The following is a 22,746-nucleotide window of genomic DNA, read 5'->3' as shown; positions in this document are numbered from 1 at the left end:
AGCCACAGAGAGGTTAAGTGATGTTCTAATCCATAGCGGAGCCAGGATTTGAACCCAGGTCTGGCTCTCCTGCTAACCTGAGCGAGGTGCTCCCTGTGGAGGGCAGGCAGTGAGCAATGCCACTCATTCCCTCCGACTGGCAGTGGGGTGGATGGATGTGCCAAGCTCTGGGCAAGTGTTTCAACGTGCCTGGTACTATTGGACATTCACCACGGTCCCGAGAGGCACCTGCACCTCCAGAGAGAAGGAAGGCACCCAGGGGCCCCAAAGAGCACGACGGAGGGCCCCGAGCCCGGCAAGCGCAGGGCGGCAGGATGCGGTTGCTGGAAGGCGACCTGGGGCTGGGCCTTCACCCTTGGGCAGCAAGGAGCTGCTGATGCTTGTGGGGGGAACAGACCCCCGCTGGGACCCCTCCTCCAGGCCATGGGGAGAGAGCAACTTGCTCCTTATTCTACACTGTGAGGCCATTTTAGAATGAATTGTGCTTCTCACCCCCTCACCTGTGTGTTCAGACCAGTCAATACCCAACCCTGCGCTCCAAAAGGAAATCCTCCCCAGTTCTCCCCCGCGATGTCTCTTCTCGGCTGGGCACCCCGTCAAAGGCTCCTGCCCAAGGCGGGCCCCTGCCCGTGAGCTTGGGTTGGGTTCTCTGATCCTTAGGAAAGCCCAGCTTCTCCTCAGGGAGAGACAGGGGCTGGCAGCAGCCCCACGGCCGCCTCGCCCCGGCCTTCCTGCCGACGGTCTCCGGGAGCATTTCCAGTGCTGAGTGCGGAGCTGACACAGCTCATCGCTGGCGGGAGCGGGAAAGATCCCACACGTCACGTCAGAGAGGGTTCACCCAAACCCCACGGCGGATGAGAAACCGAGGTTCGAGAAGAGCCCCAGATCTCAGGCGTAGTAATGGCAGAGTCAGGCCTCCAACTCCAAGGCCAACTCCTTCCCCACCTCCTCCAAGCGAATGAGGAAACGCTGCTTGCCCACGTCTCCAGCTCCGTGCTCACACCCTGTGCCTCCCTGGAGGCAGCCCCACTTCAAACAACGCCCAAAGATGGCAAAGGTACGTTTGCTGTGATTTGCGGCTAATAAACTCCAGTGGGCTCATGTTCAACCTCAGTCGGACTCTCCATCTGCCCAACAACCCATGTGCCATTTTTCTTCTTTGCTTTTGTTTCTCCCAGTGATGGAATTGGAACTAACGTCCACCTCTCTCCTTTCTGAACTGCTGTCCACACGGCCATCAAAGACCCCCCTGGCTTACAGCCTCCACCCGAGCCTGCAATCGAATGGGAATGAGACTGGGTCAAGGTCAAGGGCGCAATGCCTTCAAAACTGACGAAAAGTCATCCCAAACCCGAATTCTACACTTCAATCCACGGCGACAGTGAAGACCTTCCTGGCATTGTCAGTCACGGGAAATGCCAGAAAACTAACCTCTCCTGGACCCTTTTTCAGAAAGACCACACTGATGGGGGATGGGGGGGTGGTCTCTGAGAAAATGAGGAATAAGCTGAGGGAGGGGGGACATCCTTTCCAGAAAAAGGAGACCCAACAGACGAGGTAAGGGCATCTCCAGGGTGAGGTGCAGGGAGACCACGAGGGCAGCTGTGTGCCAGGCCGAGGGAGCGGCCCGTGCAGCCTGGAGCCGCTGACGGCTCAGGGAGGGACTGTGGGTCAGCAAGGTGGGAGTCACAGAGCAGCCGATGCTTCTGAATGTCTGAGGGAGGTGCTGGTGAGGGGAGGGCTTGGGGGCCAAATCAGTAATAGATGCATAGAAAACTAATGAAGTTAAGAAAACTAGTTTCACTGGAGTGTTCTAACTTCACTTAGATTTGGGAAGTCCTTTGAGTACTGGGAGAAAGATGCTAGGCCAGTACAGACAGTCCATCTAACTAGACAGTTAACATTTTATATTTCTATTTGAGGGATAATCTTTACAAAGAACTAAGTTTTCCCAGAACACACACACAATTAGTATCCAGAGTGAAAATAGAAAAGTTGTACGGGATAGAAAAAGTGACCGGAGTTCATGATGTGGCATAGCTGTGACTTGCACAGGGTACCACTCTAATGAGAGGGCGAGAAGACGGGACGGGGGATGTGGAGGGCGGAAAGGCTCTCGTGTGGCTTGTCAATGCCTAAAGCTGAAAAGCCGAGACCCAGGCACATCACTTAGAGATGTGGAGGTCGCAAGGTGAGCCCAGAAGAGATGAAAGGAGTGGTTTCTGTCGTGGGGAGGAGGAAATGCGGGGAAGAGAAAGGGTGCTGCTGTTTTCCATAACAAAGGTTGTGGAAAGATTTGCATCCTCAAACTCTGCACATGTGTAATTTTTATAAAAATAAAAACTGAGAGGGGCGGGGAGAGAGAGAGAGAGAGAGAGAGTGCTTCTCCTACAGGAGAGACAGGGAGAAGCCAGCTTCCTCCAGGGTGCTGGCCTGACTCCAGGGCAGGATGGAAGGAGGAGGACACCCTGGCTGCTGCTGTGCTCCGCCCTCCGGGGCCACCATGTGTGGGGTGGGGACTCCACTTCTGCACTCCCTCCTCTCAGCGTAGAGCCCCTGCTGCCTGAGACCCCCGACAGGAAGGGGAGGCAGTGCCTGGTGAAGAAATGGATCCTCCTTTAAATTTTAATGGGATGCATTTAGGTCTTCCCTGACAGTCCTCGGGCTCCCGGGACTCTGGTCCCAGCTACTCAGACACTCAGTCTGCCCCACGATCAATATGTCTTCTTTCTTTCCCATTTCGCTTTTCACATTGTCTTTTTATTTTTTTTTCTGTCAGTGACTTGGGTTTCTTGGTGACACAACCAGCTTCCTCTAATGTCTGGAGCGGGTGTTCCCCGGGAAGTCCTTTGAGCACCCAGGAGAAAGATGCTAGGTCAGCAGAGCGTCAACCTAACTAGACTATTTAACGTGGGATATTTTTATTTGGGGGATAGTCTTTACAAAGGAATAACTTTACCAAGAACAGAAATTTCCTGCTTTTGTTTGCAAAATAGCCATTCACAGATCTATTGCTGCTGAAGGCCTAGAGCCATAGGTGGCTTGGAGTCTGGATTAGGGCTGAGTACCCTCCCTGCCTCCCACCTGCAAACCATCAATTCTGCTTGCATCATAAGCAGCATTTTTCTTTCGTCCTGGTCCTATAGGAGAACTGCCCTTCTCATCACTGGTTTGGCCCCACCCCTTCCCACCTGCTCTGGGACTCTGCTCCGCCCTCTGTCCCATCTGTCTCCCCAGCAGTGTTATCATCTGCCCTGCTATGAACCGCTGCCAGCAGCATCTGCACACACAAGAGGAGCTCTCGGTTTAAACACTGCTCGACCTCACACTCCTTCCAGTTCCACCCCTCAGCCCCCATCTTCCCTTCTTCCCTCCACAGCCAGCCTCTTAGGACAGAGGTAGCCCAGTTGGTTGAAGCATTGCCCTGTATACCAAAAGGCTGCAGGTTCCATTCCCTATCAGAGCACATACCTAGGTTTCAAGATATATATAAAACTCCTTCAAGTGGAACAATACACAATTAAAACTCTTAAAATAATTTCTTTAATAAATGTCCCAAGAGCCCAATGAGTCACATGGTTCTTCAGCAAAGCTCTGGGGAGAAGTCCAGTGGAGATATGAGTTGCAGTCATCTGCCTATAGATGGTATGTAGAGTTCCCCTGGAAGTGAAATTAGACTGAGAAGGTGCTGAGCCCTGAGGACCCTAATGTTTAGAGATGAGGAGATGAGGTGGAATCACCCAAGACATGAGAAAGTGCTGCCAGCAAAGGAAGAGGAGGTCAAGAAAGATGCCACCGTGAAAACCAAGTGGACAAAGGGCAATGAGGAGGGGGCAGGGGTCAACTGTGTCCTGTGCTGCCGACAGGTCAAGATGAGCAGATGTGAGCAGTGACCTGGAAATTCTGCAGGGTGGCGGTCACTGCTGACGTTGATAAGAGCAGTTTCTGAGGGTGAGGAGCCCAAGGTTAACCTGGAATCGTCTGAGAGAGGGTAGAAGGAAAGACATGGAGGTGAGCGAGTACAGTCAACTCCTTTGGAGTTCCTTACAAGGGAAGAAGAAAAATCAGTGATATAGGTGCTGTGTTCTAAAGGTGGGATAGTTTAAGTTTGAACATGCTGAGTGGAGTGGTCAGCAGGGAGGCAGTGGCTGGAGTGAGGTGTTAGGGTGTGCTGGGGTGCCTGAGAAGGGATGGCATCCATGCCTTCCGACAGGATGGTCTTCCCTCAGCTCAGCACCTGAGTCATGAAGTTGGCAGGGTCCGGCATGGAATCTTTCTGCTAAAGGCCTGAAGGGCTTGGGGGCAGTCCTAGGCAGCCCCATGCTCAGGAGTCACCCTATCCCACCCGCCCTGGCCCAGCCCACTGTCGGGCTTCTGCCCTGCTTTCCAAATCTAAGCTGAGGCTGGGCTGCCACTCTAAACGCAGTCCTTCCCTGCCCCTGCCCATGGCCTCCTTTCTGAGTACCCCCCCAACCCCCGCTGGCCTGGTCTATGTCTCCCATCCCCTCTCCCACCCCCAGCTGGGCCTGGATGACTACTGTTGGAAGCCAGGTAGTTTCCATCAAGTCCTCTTCCACACCAGCCCTTTGGGCTGAGCTCCCATCTTTCCTTGCAACAAGTGAACTTGAGTTAGGACAATATAGGCACCGCCCTCAATGAACAATATAACTTTGTCTATGTGAAAACAACATTCCCTGACAAAGGAGCCCTTCTATAATGACCAAGGCAAAGGCGAGAGAGCCAGCACATTCCTGATGGGTCCTCCCAGAGGCTGCCTGGGAAACGCAGGCTTTGTCCAGGTGTGGAAGCGACGGGGAACGAGACGGGTGTGTGCACCGGGAAATCAAGCCAATAAATAGGAATCATACACAGTGTGCACGGAACATGGCCCTTGGATCCAAGTCAAGAGGGGATCGGGGGAAGCCAGGAATGGATTCTAGCACCAGTATTATTAAAACTAGGGTGTGGAGGGACCTGGGAGGTTAGCTGGGGGAGAGGGTTGAGTACTGCCCTTTGAAGGCTGAATAGGGTTTGGCAATGGGCAGCCCCAGCAGGCACAGAGGTGAAGCACACAGGGGCGGGTCAGAGGTGGGCCTGGAAGAGCAGGCTGAGCTCTCACTGGATGCTGTAGGTGAGGCGGCCACAGGGACCCTAGAGCCGAGGCGTGGCACAGGCAGAACCACAATCAAAGACACTCAGTGGCACCAACATGGGACCCTGGAGAGGGAGACCAGAGCCACAGCACAGGGACTGAAGAGAAACCACATCCGAATCACGGACCACCTCATGTAGACACCAGGATTTGGGGACTAATAGGAAGGGGAAGGACAGGGGAGAAGAAAGCATCCAAGATGACACTAAGGAAGAGCGGGTGCATCGTCTGAGATCTAGATGTGGAAGAAGACACTGTTGGAGGCAACGGGAGGGTGAGGTTGGCACATGCTGAGTTTGGTGCCCTGGATCTCCCAGGTAAAGGTGCTCAGGAGGCAGGAGAAGCAAGGGTCTATAGTTCAGGAGTGAGGTCCTAGCTGGAGACCCAGATTTAGTGTTCTTGGGGCAGTGATGAGGTTTGAAACCAAAGAGATGAATGACATTGACAAGAGAGAACACTCAAGGCCAGGAGAAATCAGTCCAATTGACCAGGTACATGAGTCCCCATTACACCCAGACTGCTGACCAACCTACCTTTCCTCCCTACCTGTCCCCATCTCACCCAGCCTTCCAGGCCTAGCTCTCTCTGATTACTTCTGCCCCAGGTGGGTCCTTCCTGCTGTAAGCATCTCAACACTGGCAGTCCACACCTCAGCACCGAGACTTGTACTGGTCCCCAGCACCAGGAGGGCAGAATCACAGCTTACCGCCTGGGCTTGTGATATCTTCTGGCACAGAACACCCATAAAGCACTGAATAAATAGCGCCTCCTTGATGGGTGGATTAATTAATCAATTCCTGGGTTGGAGGTCAAGGAGAAGAATAAGGTGACTAGTGAGTAGCTGACTAGCGATAAAAAGACTTGTCAACGTTGGGCTCATGCAGCATCTACTTTTGTTTCTCATCGCTATGAATTATACCTCCATGGATCGACATCATATATCTCTACCGATCAACATGGTTACATCTCAGAAACACTGTTGAGTAAAAAGAAGTTGCAGCTGTATGTTAAACCCACTGGAGTAGTCAGTGCTGTTTCTCACGTCTGCCTGGTTCCCCAGCACACGGCAGGCCTGCACTTCCCGCTGCCTCCGAGGCAGGAGGGGCCCTGGGCTGCTCTGGCCCCTGGCCTGGAGCAGAAGCTGAGGGATGGAAGCTTTAGGAGCCAGCACACAGGTCGCCACCCCCCTCTTCCTCTCTCAGCCCCGCCCACCTAGATCGCTCAGTGACTCCTAGGAGCAGAACACCCCCCCCCCCCCCGCACATTGTCAAATGTGCTGGAATGCAACGCAAATGCTTGCTGTGTTAAAAAATAAAAAGGAAAGAAAAAAGGAATAAATGAGTCTGAGGCAAAACCTTGGTGAGCTCAGATGGGTGTGCCTGAAGGATTCACTCGGTGTTTTGGGAGGGGGCCGCCTGTGACATTGGGGTGGGACAGTGGTTCTGGGGTTGGCTATATGGATAGTTGTCCATGAGATGCCAGAAGTGCTCCCATTATGTGATAACCCCAAACATGCTCACCCCACATCCCCAACACTCCTGGGGTTATACCAGCCCCAAGAGAACCATGAATGCAGTGGGGGTGGGAGGCACAGCGGGACTCGGAGAGGACAGCTGGGTTCCAGGAGAAGAGGGTCTGACCGGCGACACGACCTAATCCCCCAAAGTGCTCAAATTGGATGTGACCCGTTGAGAGCTTAAGGATATTTTTCACAGGTGACAGAACAGTGTGAGATTAACCTGGAGGGAGACAGGAGAGATGGACGTAATAATATAAAATTCCTCGAGCCCAGGAACGTGGCCTTTACACGGGTCGCATAGCATCCTCTGACCATCTACAAAGTATGTGACTATGCCCTTCTGCGGAGGAGGAAACAGCGGGAGGAGAAGGGGACTGACGGGTGGGACACAGGGAAGTGGGCGAGTTGCTCTGGGGCACGGATGACCTGGAAAGAGAGGGAGACTCTGAAACAGAGCAGCTGGGACTGACAGCCTGGATGGGACGGCGGGGCTAGGGTGGGTGGGGAGGAGTGCGGACCGATGCCCGGGCTGCAGGAAGAGGAGAGGGCACTCAGGTGTAACCTTTCACCTTTCAGCCGAAGGCAGACTTTGTGGCCGAGACTTCAGCCAGTAGCTGGAGCTATGAACCAACTGCAGTGGGAGAGGCTCCTGCCAGCTGCCCTCCCAGAGCTCAGGCTCCCTGAGGGACAAGGCAGCAGGGAGCCCCCTGGGAACCGGGTGTTTGGAGGCTGTTGCCTCTCAGGGCAGATGTAGAGCTCTTCACGCTCACCAGCCGCCCTGAGCCCCAAGGACAGAGGGAAGGAGGCAAGTCCAGATGCACCAACTGATGAATTCCTACATGGCCTTCCAAGGACCCAATGCTGTGAGGACACAGAGACACACGAGGGCGCTCTAACCAAATCGCAGGGAGGAAACTGGTCCTCCCTTGGGAAGAGGACCAGTCAAGAGTTTGAAAGCCATTTGGTCTAGTGGTTCTCAGTGGAGCTGCTGTTAGAACTCCGGGCAGGACATTTCTCCCCCAGCAGGGGGTGCCCCTGCCACTTCAGGGTGTTTGCCATCCCTGACCCCCTCCCTGTCACTGGGACAACCCAACTCCCCAAGTCTCATTTCCAAACACCCCTTCTCTGGACACTCCCTGCTGGTCAGGGCCGCGGGAGGGTGCCCCATGGGGACCTGCACCTCCCACTCTGACTTTGTGAGTTAGGCACCTACAGGTGCTGGAGAACTGCAGGCCCCGGTGACAGCGCATGCTGGTGGGGGCTGCCATCCTTGGGAGGTAGTTTTCCTCATGCCGTTGTCCTTCAGGACTGGGAGGGATGAGGGCTGTATCAAGAACACTGGGGACACAGACACAGGACCCTGAGACAGACACCACGGGACCTGCTTACAGACACCCATGTCCCAGGAGCAAACATGTGGCCACACAGAAGACAGCTCGCACAGAACGCCCACAAAGTGAATCTGAGACAAGGCACACCTTCAGAGCCCACTGTGAGTTCTGAGATGTTTACATCGTTAGGTTCCCAAAGACAAATGCCAAGGTGAAATCCAGGGATGAGATGCTAAATATTTACCAACCGATGAGCCCTGGACCCTGGCCACTCAGCACAGAGGCTGGTGTAAACATGTGGCACGTGCAAGGCGCTGCAAACTGCCTGGTTGGCAGAGCGTGAGTGCCCTGTGGGACACAGGCATATCAGGATGGCTGCTTGGACGGACAGAGGTGACTTTTTGGGAACACATACCAAAAAGGCAGTCTGAGCAGACCCGGGAGACACACTAACAACCCCAGTGCAGGACTGGGAACCCACCGGCACCGACACAATGAGGGGCTGGAGGAAGACTCAGGCCCACCAGTCTGCAACACCCAGTGTCCCCACCCCCCACCAAGCAGCTGATGTTCCCAAACAGAGGTGGCCTGCACATCCCACAGTGGTGGCATCTGCTGGGAGGCACGGCTGGAACCCCAGGGCACCTGGGGCACGGCCCTGCGTTTGAGACATTCACCATCTCAGAACGCAGGTGGGCCCACCCCAGCCCTCCGGCCAGCCGGGCGCGACCTCTGACACCAGAGGGAGCAGACATTGCAAACCAAACGTGCTTCTTACCCTCCTTCGAAGATTTTGATCCTCGCTGGCTCCCCTCTCTTGGAGGCGGGAGCATCCTCCTCGGGCTTCCCTCGCGTCTCTTCTTCCTTCTCCACTCTAGCTACATCTTTCTGGCCTTCCAGGGAAACCAGCGAAGGGAGGCGAACCTGGCCCACCGCAGGAAGGACAAAACCATTGGCGGTTACATAGTAATAATGGAATGATGCCTTCAACGGCATTGTGTGCTTACACTCAATCGGGGCTCGCTTAATCTCCACTGCCCCGTGAAGAGGTGCTGTAAGCCCACTTTACAGAAAGAAGGAAGCTGACCCCAGAGAGGTGGCGTCCCTTATTCAAGGCCATGGGGTTAGTCGGTGTCAAAACGAGGACTCTGACCAGGTCTTTTCCACGGGAAGACCAGTTCGCTCTTTCTTATACACCGGCCAGGGAGCTGCTGGGGACAGGTGCTCATCTTGGTCTCCTCAGTCTGGCCAGCACCCAAAACAGGGCCTGCCTCTCAATGAGGGCACATAAGGAATGCTGAACGAATAAATGAAGACTCTGTCTGTGGAGATTAACTAGTCCAGTGGTCGGCAAACTCATTAGTCAACAGAGTCAAATATCAATAGTACAACGATTGAAATTTCTTTTGAGAGCCAAGTTTTTTAAACTTAAACTTCTTCTAATGCCACTTTTTCAAAATAGACTCTCCCAGGCCGTGGTATTTTGTGGAAGAGCCACACTCAAGGGGCCAAAGAGCTGCATGTGGCTCGAGAGCCGAGGTTTGCCAACCACTGAACTAGTCTAATTCCCTTTTACAGATCAGACAGTCAAGGTCACCCGGCAGGTGAAGGGCGCTGCTGGGAGCAGAATGAAGGTTTCCTGAAGGCCCTGACCAACAGGGCCTCCCAGAGCGGGGCTCAGAGAGGCTGTGTGGGCACTGACGGGCGTGCACCTGAGGGTGGGCAGGCTCTGGGCTGTTCATCGAGGGAAGCTATTCTCTTCCACAGGCCTTAGTGGCAAGAGCTGGTTGGATGAGGACATATTTTTATTTGTATTTTGATCTCTTGCAACACTTTTATTAGGTAGGTAAGACCCGGCAATTCCATTAGAAAAGAGCTGTTTTTCTCCAGTGCCCGAGGCAGAATCTATTGGTTCAGGACTACATGACCAACATGAACACTCTCCCCTGCTCACACATACTCCCTTTGACATCTGGGTTTCCTTAGTTCATATCTGACCTGGGACTGACTCAGAGTACCCCATTTTTGCTTATGAAACTCGGGTGAGCCACCTTAAGCAGGTGTGCCTTGTCATTTGTTTCTGAGTTAAATGCTATTATTATTTTATATTAAATTGTTGATTTCTGCAAAAGGGGAAGCATTTATATTCTGATAAATGTTGTTATTAATGAAATGAGCTCAATTTTGTAGTAATGTGGTATATGGTGAAAATGTGCTTCATGGACATTTTCACAAACGAACAGCCAGGCTTTCCAAGCCCTTGTCAAAAGAGAATATATCGTTTAGACCCCCGGATAGCAGCAGGGGGTGGGCCCACCCTTGAATAGGGAGCCATGATGCTGGGCTGGCAGCTAGAGCCTGCAGTGTCGGGAATGAGATTCTCATGCTACTTCATGCCACTGTCATGAAGAAATTGCACTGCTTACAGCCAGCGGGAGAAGCAACTGTATGTCCCGGTGCTGGGAAAATATAAGAATTGCAGTCCCCATGGCAGCCACCACACCTGCCCCAACAGCATGTGATGGGGCTGAGCAGAAAGGCAGTTGGCTAAGAACCAGGGAGTCTGAGTGCCACTGCATGCTGGCAGGAAACATGCCAGCGAGCCAAGTGAAATATTCCAAAAAAATTTTGCAGGGTTCATCTCATTTTAAGAATTTCAAATTTCAATCTGATGACTGCCCAACCCAATTAAGCCAAATTAACACTTCCTTTTATTGAATGGCCTTTTAATATCCAGTCATTAAAGCAGAGAGGCAGTCCAGACCATCTGAGAGGGCTTTGGAATGAGATCTAGTTTTGAATCCAGGCTCTGCCGTTTACTCTGCGGCCTTGTGAAAGTTGCCTAACTTCTCTGTGCTTTGCCTCCTCATCCATAAAATGGCCATAGAGTACCCTAACTTACAAGGTGGTTGTGGGGATAAAAGTAAAGTTTAGCACAGTACCTGAGTGCACAAGTAGTTTTAAGTATGAACATAATTACAACAGCATCTGGGGAGTATATGTAGCTATTAAAAGACACTGGAGAGCAAGTCAGTAATGATGTTTATTGCAAAAGTAGAAATCTCATTTAGGGATGTCTGTAGACTGACATGGGCATTTAGAGAATAAATTTTGGAAACAGTTCTGTGAGAATATCCAGCTGAGCTAAAAACAAATTCAATGCACAAAATTCACTCAAGGATAAAGAGGAGAGAATGAATATAGGAAAGTTATAGAACATGAGTTTGTTCATTTGTCTATAATATGAATTTAGTTTAGTAGATTTCTGCCTGATTTGGATAAAGCACCTGATCTGAGGACACACTTTAAGGTTTTCTTTCCTCAAATAATTGAAAAAAGTAAAGTAGACTTTCTGGAGTCAGACAGATCTGAGTTCAAATTCTAGGCTTGCCAAATATTTGCCATGTGACCTTGCCCTCTCTCACCCTCTGATTCTCAGTTCCCTCATCTGTAGAATGGAGATGGTTCTGCTATCTCAGAGGTGGAGATGAGCATTGAGTGGATTCAAGGGCAAGCACAGTGCCTGGCACAGTGAGGCTGCTCAATCAACAGACCAATTGTTATTTCACAAATGCCAAGTCAGCATAACACATCATGGCCGGAGTCCTTAGGCAGCCTTGTCAGGGTCTGAAGGTGTCATCTATCAAATGTCAAACTTACTGAACTTGCAGGGACTCATTCATTTTATATATTTCATGATGCAACCTCAGGTCAGAGGCAATGGAAGAGTAAATATGCACCCTTAGTGGGCTAGGTGCTACCACACAGCGTAGATGGGTCAAGCTCTGAGTGACATTGCCACCTATTGGTAAAGAGGGACACTGCATCCCAGCTTTAGCTGCTATCCTAGAGAAAAGACTATTTTAGGAGTTGTGTCAAATTCCAGACTCTCTGGAAATAAGAGTATTTCAAGTTGTGCCAGGGAACAGAAACAGCAGATATAGAGAATAAGAAAAGCAGGAGAAGACTAACAGGACAGGAAAAACATACGATGGAGTGGAATAAAGTTCTATAATTGTTGTAGGCATTTCCATCAGTCAAGTTTTCCAAACAGTCTTTTGGAGAACTGTTTTTTTTCCTGGCTGAGATTGTGTTTTTGATTTTACAATAGCAGCTAATGGGAAAGCAGAATCACTTTAAAGCTTATTTTACTGAAATGTATCTATTTTGATTGCATGAGGGACACACTGACAAAGGAACCCAATAAATATTTCCTGGTAAGGTGAACAGACCCAGCTGACAGAGAAGAAATCTACCCACTCATCTGGCACTAGCTTTGCAAATGGGACCTGAGGAGAATGTGGCTTTAAAAGCTCATCAAAGGTTTTAAAAATCAGTGGGGAGAAGAAAGATAAGACTGAACTTACCTCTGTCATGCGGGGCTTGTGGGAGCTGGATGGCACGAGCCTTCCTGTCTCAGGATGCGGAGCTATGGCCATGGTGTATGTCTCTTTGCTCACCTTCTGCTTAGACCTCAGGAGGGACAAAGCAGCTTTAGTGGAAACCCCTGGTAGGTTGGGGTTGTACAAACTTATGCACCAACCAGCGTAAACAGAGGACCTCCTATCTGCATGCTGGATGTGATTTGGCTTAATGTAGTTTAAATAGCACCAACTGACATTAGTGGTCGTGTGGAGGCTGGGGAACTGCAGTACCTTCTTTGAGTCCGTACCTTCTTGAGACTTGGCTGGTTTGGGGGATGTTTCTGACAGAGGAAGTGAGCTGGGAGGTGCCAGTGAAGGGAGGTCAGGTTGTTCCTTGGAATCTTCTTTCTTCACACTCAGGGTGGGCAATCCTCTTCGGTGGTGTTTGCCAGATGGTTGCACGTATTCCTTCAAAGCCTCTGAGCCTGGAGCTGTCACATGGGGCAGTGTAGGGTGAGGAAGGGGAGTAATTTCCTTTGGGTCAGATGGATCTGTGGGCAAGCTGGACAGCAATTCTAGCTCCCTCCTGACCTGGCCCTGGCTGCCCAAGGGGGATTTCTCTGGCCTCTTGCCATCCTCAGTGCTGGTAAGCACCACACTGCATGGTTTTAGTAGTTCCAGTTTTTCATCTGCCTTGGAAGCCTCCTCTTCCTTCACCCGTTTTTGCTGCTGGGTTTCCATGGTAAGTTCAAGGCTGCCAGCTGGTGAAAGGACACGTTTGCTTCCCCCCACTGTCGATGAACTCCCCTCCAGGCTCAAGACACTCTCTGATGATAGGGAAGTGCCTTTTCTTTCAGGTAATGTCACAGGCACTCTCAGGTATGGAGTCTGGAAACCTCTGCTCTGCTCTTCACTTATCCCAGCTGATCCAGGCCCAACCTCGTACACATCTGCCCCACACACTGTCGTCCCTTTACATGAGGGCTCCTCAAACTTAGGAAGAGCTATACTTGCTGAGCTGCCTTGGGACTGGGTGACCAGGATCTGGGAGAGGGTGGTGTACATGGCACTCCCATAGGATGGCATGTTGGTCTGAATTCGGACGGGTACAACCAGGGACACCATGTTATCTGGACAGGCGGGCAGGGCCAATGGAGGGGCCGATATGGGCACTGAGGAGCTGGATGGAGGAGGCAGGGGGGGCAGCTGGATGTTACTGCCGTACTCTGTGCTGGAGGAGAGGCCAGCTGTTCCTGTTGCCAGTGGGGCCAGGCTGGTTTTAATCTGTGGCAGATGACTTTCCACATCGCCAGGGAGCTGAAGGGCAAACTGAGATTGGAGAGGCAGGAAAAACCCAGAAGAGAGTGCTGAGGAGGACGGGTATGGCATGGGGAGAAATGAAGGGGGCTGCCGGAAGGGGATGTTGGTAGGGTGAGGCATGAGCTGGGGGAGGTGAAGTTGGCTCGGATGCAAAACAGTAGGTTGGAGAGGAAATGGCGGGGCTTGAAATAAGGAGGGAGGAATTGGGGGCATGGAGTATGGTGAGGAGAGGAGGCTGGACATGGACTGGGAGGAGAAGAATTCTGAAGACTGTCCTGGCTCGTGCTGCAAGAGGTGCTGGAAGGAGAAAAGGGAGACGGGCGGGGGCAGACATGGTTTCTCATGCAGGGGCAGCTGGGCAATGGGGTGGTGGAGCACCTGCAGTGCTTCTGTGAAGGGCGGAGTGGACCCCAGGGGGGGTCTGTCCTGCACCTGGCCTTTGCCTCCCGGGTGCCCAGGGTGTGAGGTGGCCGCTGAGGACATCTGGGGCAGTGAGCTTTTGGCCACAGTTTTACTGGATGAGGGCTTTGGCTCCTCACTCTCCTGTCTTCCCATGGGGGTGGCCTCCAGCTCTGTTTCTGGAAACCTGCTCAGGGAGGCCTGTCTCACCAAAAAGCATTTCCTTCTCTCTGGAGGGGCCGCCGGAGCTGCGGGGGCTGCGGGGGCAGCTGGGGCCACTGGGGCCGGGGCAGAAGGGCCTGCCAAGGACAAGCTGCCACAGTCAAATGATTTGCTGCGCCTCTCAGTCATGTGGGCCGAATGGGAAACGTCGGGACTCTGCTCGGAGGCCGACCTCCGCATCTCTCGGGGGGGTGCGTGGTGGCTGGGGACGGTCAGCATGTGCGTGCCCAAGGGTTTGGAGCGTGTGTCGGATGCCAGCCTGGGGGCCTCGGCTTTCCCGTGGTCGTCCCTCTCAAAGGAGGCAGAGCGGCTAGACCCACTCACAGAGACACTGCTCTCCTGGCTTGGGCTGCGGGACAGAGGCAAGGAGGACTCGAAGCTGGATTCCCCCGACGACTGGGCCATCTGCGCCAGGCGCAGTCTCTTCTTCTTGGGTGGCAGCTTCTCTGCTGGGAGCTGGGCAAGGGTCTGGCTGCGCTGGGGCCACTGGAACTCCTCCGTCCTCTCGGGCTCCTTCGGGGGAGGCTCGGGCTCTGTGTCCTGCCGGTCGGGCTCTTCGGTCACCAGGATCTCGGGAACCTGAATGTTGGGCTGGCGGACCAACCTGGGCTGCAGGGAGTGAGCTGAGCGTCCGTGCGGGGTGGGCGGGGGCGATGAGAACGGGGCTGGGGCCGTAGACTTGTCGTCCCCTTCCAAGCCACCGGGTTGCTCCAGAGAGTCTGACTTCTCAAAGGAGCTGGTGTGCTGGATGACAGAAATTTCTTTGGACGTTGTTCTCCTCTCCTTTCCCGATTCGGAACCAGACCCTGGCTTAGGAGTCCTTGGCTGGAAGCCCGAGGTTCCCTCCAGGGAGGGCACTGACTTGCTTGGTTCTGCTGGTGACTGGGTGGCCTCCGGGGGAAGGTTCCGGGCAGCATCGGATGGCCTGGGGCTGCCAAACTGACTTTTCGTCGACTCAAAGGCAGGTGGCTCCTCCTCGTCCCCAAGGCTCTTCTCTTTCCTCCTCTTCCTCAATGGAGTGAGCTCCAAGGTGGCCCCCAGTTTATAATGCATCACCTGGGACCAGGGCTCCTGCTCGGCCGCACCCTTCTCGGCTTCCAGGGACACGTGAGCACCTGCAGACACCGGCTTGGGGATCTGAAGCTCTGAGCAGTAGTATTTCTTATGGGCCTCGTAGTTGTCCCTCTTCTTGTACCGAGCACCACATACGTTACATTCGTAGATCACCCCTTTCGTCTTCAAGCCCTTCTTGGTCTTTTTGGTGAGTTCACTTTCCTTGGGTTCTGGCTCGTCCGCGGGTTTGGGGGCTGTGTCCTTGCTACTTGGCCCTGCCTCCTCGGAATACTCCCCTCCCAAAGGCAGTTCAATGGCCGGCTGGCGCTTGAGCATCCGGGGGTGGGAGGTAAACACTTGGCTGCTGCGGCTCAGGGCTTCGGAGTCGGTGACGTGGTCGTCGAAGGAGTAGCTACCGCGGAAGGTGTGGTGGGGGGTACCGAGGGTGCAGGCGGCAGAAGGCATTGAGTGGCTTCTCAGCAGAGGCACAGGGGGGGTGGTGCTGGGCGGGTGCTGGAGGCTCATCAGCGATTGTTCGGGCTTCGTTTTCTCGCCGTGGGACGGCAGGGGCTCCCGGTAGAGGCTGGACTTGGGCGACTCCATGCTGCTGCGCCGCGACAGCGAGCTCCTCCGGGGCTTCACGCTGTCGATCTCGCTGGTGTCCACCACGGCCTCGTTGATGGTGATGAGCTTGGTGATGTGCTCGATGACCTGTGTCCGGGGCACCGACAGAGGCACCAGGCTGGGCTTGTCTTCGGTGGACAGGGGCAGGAGGGGCTGGGTGGAGGTGGCCGTCAGCATGGTGGTCCGCTGCCCGATCCGCCCGCACTTGCCCAAGATGATCTCGGCGTAGGACCTGGCGTTGGTGTTGGGGGGGCTGACCTGCTGCTCGGCGCTCTCCGAGCGGGAGAAGTACCCAGATTCGGTGCTGCCTTTGCTGCCCGGGCTCAGAAACGCCTGCTCGTCGATCACCTTCTTCCTCTCACTCAGGCGGAGGGCCAGCTTCTGCTTGATGGTGTGGGTGTCTTCGGGTTTATGGCTCAGGGGGTGTTCGGATGAGGGTTCTGCGAATGGAGCGGGGTCCTCGAGCGACGGGGCTGAGCTGGACTGGGACAAGGAACAGCGCTCGTGGCTGGAACCCTGGCTCCCAGAGCTGTACAAGCCTCTGGACAGGAGCGGGTGCTTCGGCCTGGGGGAGAGCTCTGCGGGGTGAGCGGACCCGGTGCCCGTTTCCTCTTCCGAATCGGTGCTTTCTCCCTCGGTGGGCTCCTCAAACTCTTCCCCCGGGAGCCTCTCCATCTCCAGCCCCGGGGGGTACAGCTCGCTGCCCACTCCCGAGGCCAGGCCGGCTTTGATGCGGTGGGCATGGGACTTCCTGTGCTTGTAGAGGTTACTCTTGGTCTTGAAGGAGAAGCCGCAGGGGCCGCAGGGGTAGGGCCTCTCGCCGGTGTGCGAGCGGATGTGTTTCTGGAGCACGCTGGGCTTGGCGCAGGGCCGGCTGCAGTACTGGCAGATGTACTTGCCCGGTTTCTGGGGTTTCCTCTCCTTCTTGGGGGCCTCTTCTGTGGGCTTCAAGGGAACCTGGGAGGCGCGGGGCACAAAGACTTTGGGGATGCCGGGCAGGTCTTCGGGGGGGATGATGGAAGCATGGGGCGGGAGGAGCTGGCTCTGAGGAGGGAGCCCAGGGCTTATGAAGGAGCTTGAGGGTCCAGGTCTCATGGGGTCGACCAGCTGCCACGTGGACCCCTCCAGGAGGTGCTCAGGTTTGCCAGGCGACATGAATGCTGGTGTCAGAGGGTGCTGTGGAAGCTGGGAGACGTGGACAGAGGCTTCGATGGAGGACCTCGCGGGGGGCTTCTGCTGCTGGCCCGGTTTCTCCTGAGAGCCTTCCCTAAGAGCCGGCGAGGGGCCTGGGAAGGGCTGCGGGGCTAGGAGCTCTTGGAGGGGGCCCTCGGGGGTGGCAGCTGTGCTGCCCCCTGGGAACGGGGCACTGGCCGAAACACTGGCCTGAACAGCCTCTCCTTTAGTCAGCCGCTTCCGGGGACTTCCCTCAGCCTTCTTGGTGCCCTTGACACTTTGTTCAGGATCCATGACCTCCACAGAGACTTCAGGTGCTACTCAGGGAGGGTCAGGGCAGGCTGCATTTATGGATAATCCAAGTGTCCCAAGGAGACGTCTGGCTTTGGCCACATTGGTCAAGAGCGGAGGAGGCCAAACCCAAGGCGGCGTCGGGAGTTTTTTGCAAGTGTCACTGGCTGTGAGTGGACTCAGAGCAAGTCATTGGGGCTCAAACTATTCACGGCGGTGAGGCATGGCCCCCTACTTTGCAGACAGAAAATGCGCCAGCACCTTCTGCCTGAATGTCTGTCGTGGAAACGTCATGAGGGGCGTCAATGTTGCCATCGTGTTGTCTCAGTTGGCAGTGGCAAGTGGCCCCCCATGAGTCCCCTGTGTGCTATGTGAAGTGCTGAGGGCTGGAGACGGCTGTGTGCATGGCCCAGTCATCCCTGGTCCCGGCGGAGAGAAGCCGCGCTGGATGCCGCAGGTGGCTCCGTCCAGCCTCTTCTCCCCTTTAGTCCCGTGTGGGAGATCCAGAGCCGTGGAGGGGATTCACGCGCTTCTATGTGACAAAAACACACACAGGGAAATACACACACACACAAGAGAAGAGAGAGTTACTGCGACTCGTCCACAGCCTGGGCATCTCCGACTGTGAAACCCAGTGAGATCCCTAAAAGGTTAACCAGGGAGATTCAAGCAGAACCCACGCCCCCTGGCTCTGAACGGCCAGGTCCTGCCCATCCATCCCTCACCCCCATTCACAGTGTTGTTGGGTGACTCGAATGCCAGCTGTGCTTCTGGGGCTGGGGTTGTGTGGGGCATCAGGCCTGCGAGGGTCAAGAGGCCTGGGCTCTATTCTGTTCTGTGAGTGCCTCCTAGTGGGTTTTAACTCCCTAAGCATCAGCTGTCTAACCTAGGAAGTGGATAACAATTCCTGCCTCAGCTATGCCTCGGGCCTGCAGAGGGTCCAACACGGTAATGGACGTGGATGCCACGGGACAAAGGCTGGTTGGTGCAGGAGGAAGTGCTGGTGGGTATTCAGGGATGAGCTTTCCAAGGGGTAGATGGTCCTCAGGTTTTATTCTCTCTGGCCCTGGATGCTGAAGGTGTCCAGGAGGGGCATCACTCATGGCTTTTGCTCCTTTGCTAACCCACCTCTGCAGCCTGCATTTCGTGGAGAAGCTAAAGCCACTGCCCTAGCTATGGGAGCTCATGGTCTAACACAGCCACGGCTACCTGAGCTGCCCAGCAATAGCTGGAGGATCATCCTGGCAGGTTCCCCCAGCTTTGCAGATTTTAAAGAAAGTGCCCCAGAAGGGGGTCCTTGCCAAGCCAAGGGGCAAAGTTATTCTGGGTGGGTGCACCCTCCCAGGGCCAGCCGGAAGTCGGGCAGTCTAGGCTTCTTGGGCTCCAAGTACATCTCAGGCCCTTCTTCCCAGCAGCACGGTCAGCATTTCAAAGCTGGAAGTCACTGTGGACTCCCTCTCAACCCACCTTTCTTTCCAGTGGAGGGAACTGGGGACCAGAGAGGGAAGGTGGCCTGCTCAGGTCCCATGTTCCTAAGAGGCAGGGCTGGCACCTGAACCAGGTTCCCAGTGGCTGGAGTCCATTCCCCACCCACCCACAGGTGTCCATCCCCTGGTCCATCCCCTGGGTGAGGGTCTGGGGGAGTGACCAGTGTCTCCCTGGCCTTCCTCCTTCTCCTGTAAGCATGCTCTGCCCCCAGCATCCTGACCTCGGGCTCCTTTCACGCCCTTGCCCTGTTTTTCACCAGTATTTTCTGGGGCAGACTTGAAGAGTTCGCTCTTTGCACTTTCACAGGGCACTCAGAAAGTCAACAAGCCTGAGAGACTCAAATAATTGTCTCACAGATGGCAGGACCTCAGACACAGTGACATGGAGGAGCAGGTGGCTTGATCTATTAGCTAAAAATTGCACACTATAAATTTATCCCTTTTGTGTGTCCTTTCCATCTTGGGTCTACAAAGAATTCAAGATAACTATAACAAAATTTTATAAAAATGTATAAAAGAATGACAAACTAGAAATAAAAAACAACTTTAAATAAGAATAACAGATCAGAACAAAGGAACATGTAAATAAGGCAGGAAATCGGGATTGGAGGGATGGAAAGAAGACTGGTATACCAATCATAAGGGCTCACAGTGTGTCTATAGTTCAGCCATACAATTTATATCTGAGATTCCTGGCAGCCAAGGAGAAAGGAGAGAGGTGATTACGGAGTCCTTATAAGCCAGAGATGAAGAACTATCTCAGTTCCTTGCAGGAAGCAAAGGGTTGCTTGAAAATAACCCTTTGGTTATTTCTCTTGGTACAGGGGCAGTGAATGTATGAAATCACCTGAACCTTCAAGTGATGTCCCTCCCACAAATGCAGTGATTGACTTTTGTCAATGGAAGGTCATGACTTGGCAAAAGCTATTCTCTGAGCAGTCAAAGCCCTCCCCTGACTCAGGCAGAGAAGGCAGCCTCCCATCGCAGGGCCACTGTGGTATGGCAGGGAAACCTCACTTCATCAGGGGGCCATGCAAGATGTCATCCAAACTGGAGCACATTTGAGAGTGAAAGAGGCATTACTAATGATTGGGGAGGAGCAACAGGAATAAGCCAGGCCTGTCCCAGGCTAGCTGGGACAAATGGTTACCCTTACAATCAGGTTTTACTTTGAGACCCAAACCAGGTGCAAGTGCTGACTCGGGGTATCTGATATACACTTTCCATCTTTGTTAGGAGGACTTAAATCACACTGTCTCCTAATGGATTCTTAGAGATTGGTGATCTAGGCCAATCCGCTTACTTGACAGATGGGGAAACTGAGGCCCAGAAGGATGACATGATTTTTCCTAAAATTTGCACAGTGATGGTGGCAGAGCTAGACTGTCCTGTGTCTCTCGACCTCTGGCCAGGGTTCAACTCCTGCCCCAAGGAATCAATGCCCACTATGACACAGGACAGTCTAGTCTGTGGTACAGTGGGCACTGCCATTGGTGGCTCTCTGTTCTACGGGAGCACCTGCTTGGCCCCAGGGACAAGGCTGTATCTCCAGGTATCTAGGGGCTTAACAGCAAAGAAGGCCTTTTAACTTATGTCCTAACCACACTCTGGCTGCTGGACAGGAGAAATGGGGAGCCCAGCTAATGTTGGGGAGTCCATCCTGGTGGCATTATCCCAGGCCTTGATTATGCAAGCTAAGGTGGGTGGCAGCCCCCTGTTCCCCACATGTCCTTCTTCAGAGAACCTATAGTTAATTTAATATGTTCTTTCCAACATCCTAAGGCATATATATAAATATGTGCGTATGCTGGATTTTATGTAAATGAAGAAAATATAGTGTACACATGGATATCGAGGTTCACCTTACTCTTTCTGGGGGCAGCTAGTATTCCACTTGGGGCTGTATTCAAATTCAGCCAGTCCTGTATTGAAGCCCATGAGGGTTGTTTTCAGCTTTTTCTATTCCAAGAAACACTACAAAGAACATCCTCTGCATACTCACTCACGTGTATCCACAGGATAAATTCCAAGAAGGGAATGTATCTTGAACTTTTGATAGGTACTGACAAATAGCTCCCCCCAAAGTACAAATTTACATGCGTGAGGATTGTTTCTCTGAACTTTTTCTACCCGGAATACAACCAATGAATTTAATATTTACTAATATGCAACCATTGTACTAGTTTCCTATTGCTGCTGGAACAAATTGCCATAGACTTAGTGGCTAAAACAACACAATTTATTATCACACAGTTCTAGAGGCCAGAAGTCTGAAATGGGTCTCACTGGACTAAAAACAAGGTATGACCATTTTTCTTTCTGGAGGCTCTAGGGGAAAATCCATTTCCTCACCTTTTCCAACTTCTAGGGGTCACCTGCATTCCTTGGCTCGTGGCCCTCCCCATCTTCAAGGCCAACAATGGCTTGCTGCATCCTTCCCACAATGAATGACGCTAACACTGACTGCCCTGCCTCCCTCTTTCACTTGTAAAAACCCTTGTGATTATGTTGGGCCCTCCAGGATAATCCAGGACGATCTCCCCATCTCCAGATCCTTAATTTAATCACACCTACAGAGTCACCTTTGCCATGAAAGACAAAACATATTTACAGATTTCAGGGATTAGAATGTGGACCTCTTTGAGGGTCATTTTTCTGTCGACCACAATGGCCTCTTATGTTTAAAAAATCTGTATTTCTTGATCTCCAGGGAGGCTTAGAACTTTGCATAAATTTATTAACTATTTCCTTCAGGGAATTATTTTATAAGAATTTGTTTATCTTTCTAATGAATTATATTTTTCTTATCTGTTTATGTAAACTTTTTTGATATTGACAGTATTGATCCTTTATACAGGGTGTGGCAAAAGTAGGTTTACAGTTGTGAATACGTGAAACAGAGTTTATTCTTGTATTACTAGAGGCCCGGTGCATGAAATTTGTGCATGGATAGGGTCCCTAGGTCTGGCTGGCAATCAGGGCTGATCTGTGGGGCAGCTTGCGGGGTGATCGGGGGAGGGAGGCCCCCTGCTGGCACCCACCGTGGCCAGCATGGCACCGCCCACTCGCTGACCCCGCCCCCCGCCACTGCCAGTTGCCTCCCGCAGAGGGAGACAACCAGTGGGGTGATTGGGGGGGGGGGGGGCGGTGCCCATTAGCCGGCCAGTCCCGCCTCCCACCGCAGTCAACGCCAGTCATCTCCCTCTGCAGGGCGACCAGCGGGGTGATCAGGGGGCCCCCACTGGCACCCACCTTGGCTGGCCTGGGGCCTGTGGGCTGGGGGAAGCTCCTGCATTGAGCATCTGCCCCCTGGTGGTCAGTGCATATCATAGCGACCAGTCATTCCACTGGTAGTTCTGCAGTTCGGTCAATTTGCATATTAGGATTTTATTATATAGCATTATTTATTAATTATTGCATTGTTTTCTATGAACTGTAAACCTACTTTTGCTCCAGCCTGTACAGTGGAAGGCACAATCTGCCCCCCTGGGGGTGGCCAGGAGTGTGCTGCTGGGCTGGATCAGGCTTCTGAGGTGACCAGAGCCTCACATCCTCTGGCCTGGATTCACTCATGGAAAACAGGCACTACCTCGGGTCTGATGGATTGCCTGTGTTGGGAATAAGTTGTCCACTACTGCAATAGGTCAAATAGTGCTGCTTCCCTGACAAGCCTGTGATATCTGCTGTGGGTCGTGGGTTAATCATCATTAGCGTCTTTCCGGGAAACTTGTCTCCCTCTTGACTGGGCAGAGACTAGGCCTTATTCATCTTTGTATTTTCAGTGCCTGGTACTGAGTCAAATACTGAAAAT

The 22,746-nt window shown here is 53.1% G+C and overlaps 1 protein-coding gene across 2 annotated transcripts in view; it reads right to left on the bottom strand.

The window, feature by feature from the left end:
• HIVEP3 (HIVEP zinc finger 3) overlaps positions 1–17,546 on the bottom strand; it is a 43,508-nt gene extending 25,962 nt beyond the window's left edge. For both annotated transcript variants that reach the window (XM_008151345.3, XM_028160256.2), the window contains exons 1-2: positions 12,370–17,546; positions 8,781–8,926 (exon numbers count right to left, since the gene is read on the bottom strand). In XM_008151345.3, coding sequence (XP_008149567.2) covers positions 8,781–8,926; positions 12,370–17,451 — 5,228 coding nt within the window. In that variant the 5' untranslated portion in view covers positions 17,452–17,546. The remainder of the gene's footprint in view (positions 1–8,780; positions 8,927–12,369) is intronic.
• Between the last annotated feature and the right edge of the window lie 5,200 nt (positions 17,547–22,746).

This window comes from Eptesicus fuscus, chromosome 9, assembly GCF_027574615.1.
Source record: "Eptesicus fuscus isolate TK198812 chromosome 9, DD_ASM_mEF_20220401, whole genome shotgun sequence".
NCBI lineage: Eukaryota > Metazoa > Chordata > Mammalia > Chiroptera > Vespertilionidae > Eptesicus > Eptesicus fuscus.
This window is presented reverse-complemented; position numbering and strand designations above follow the sequence as displayed.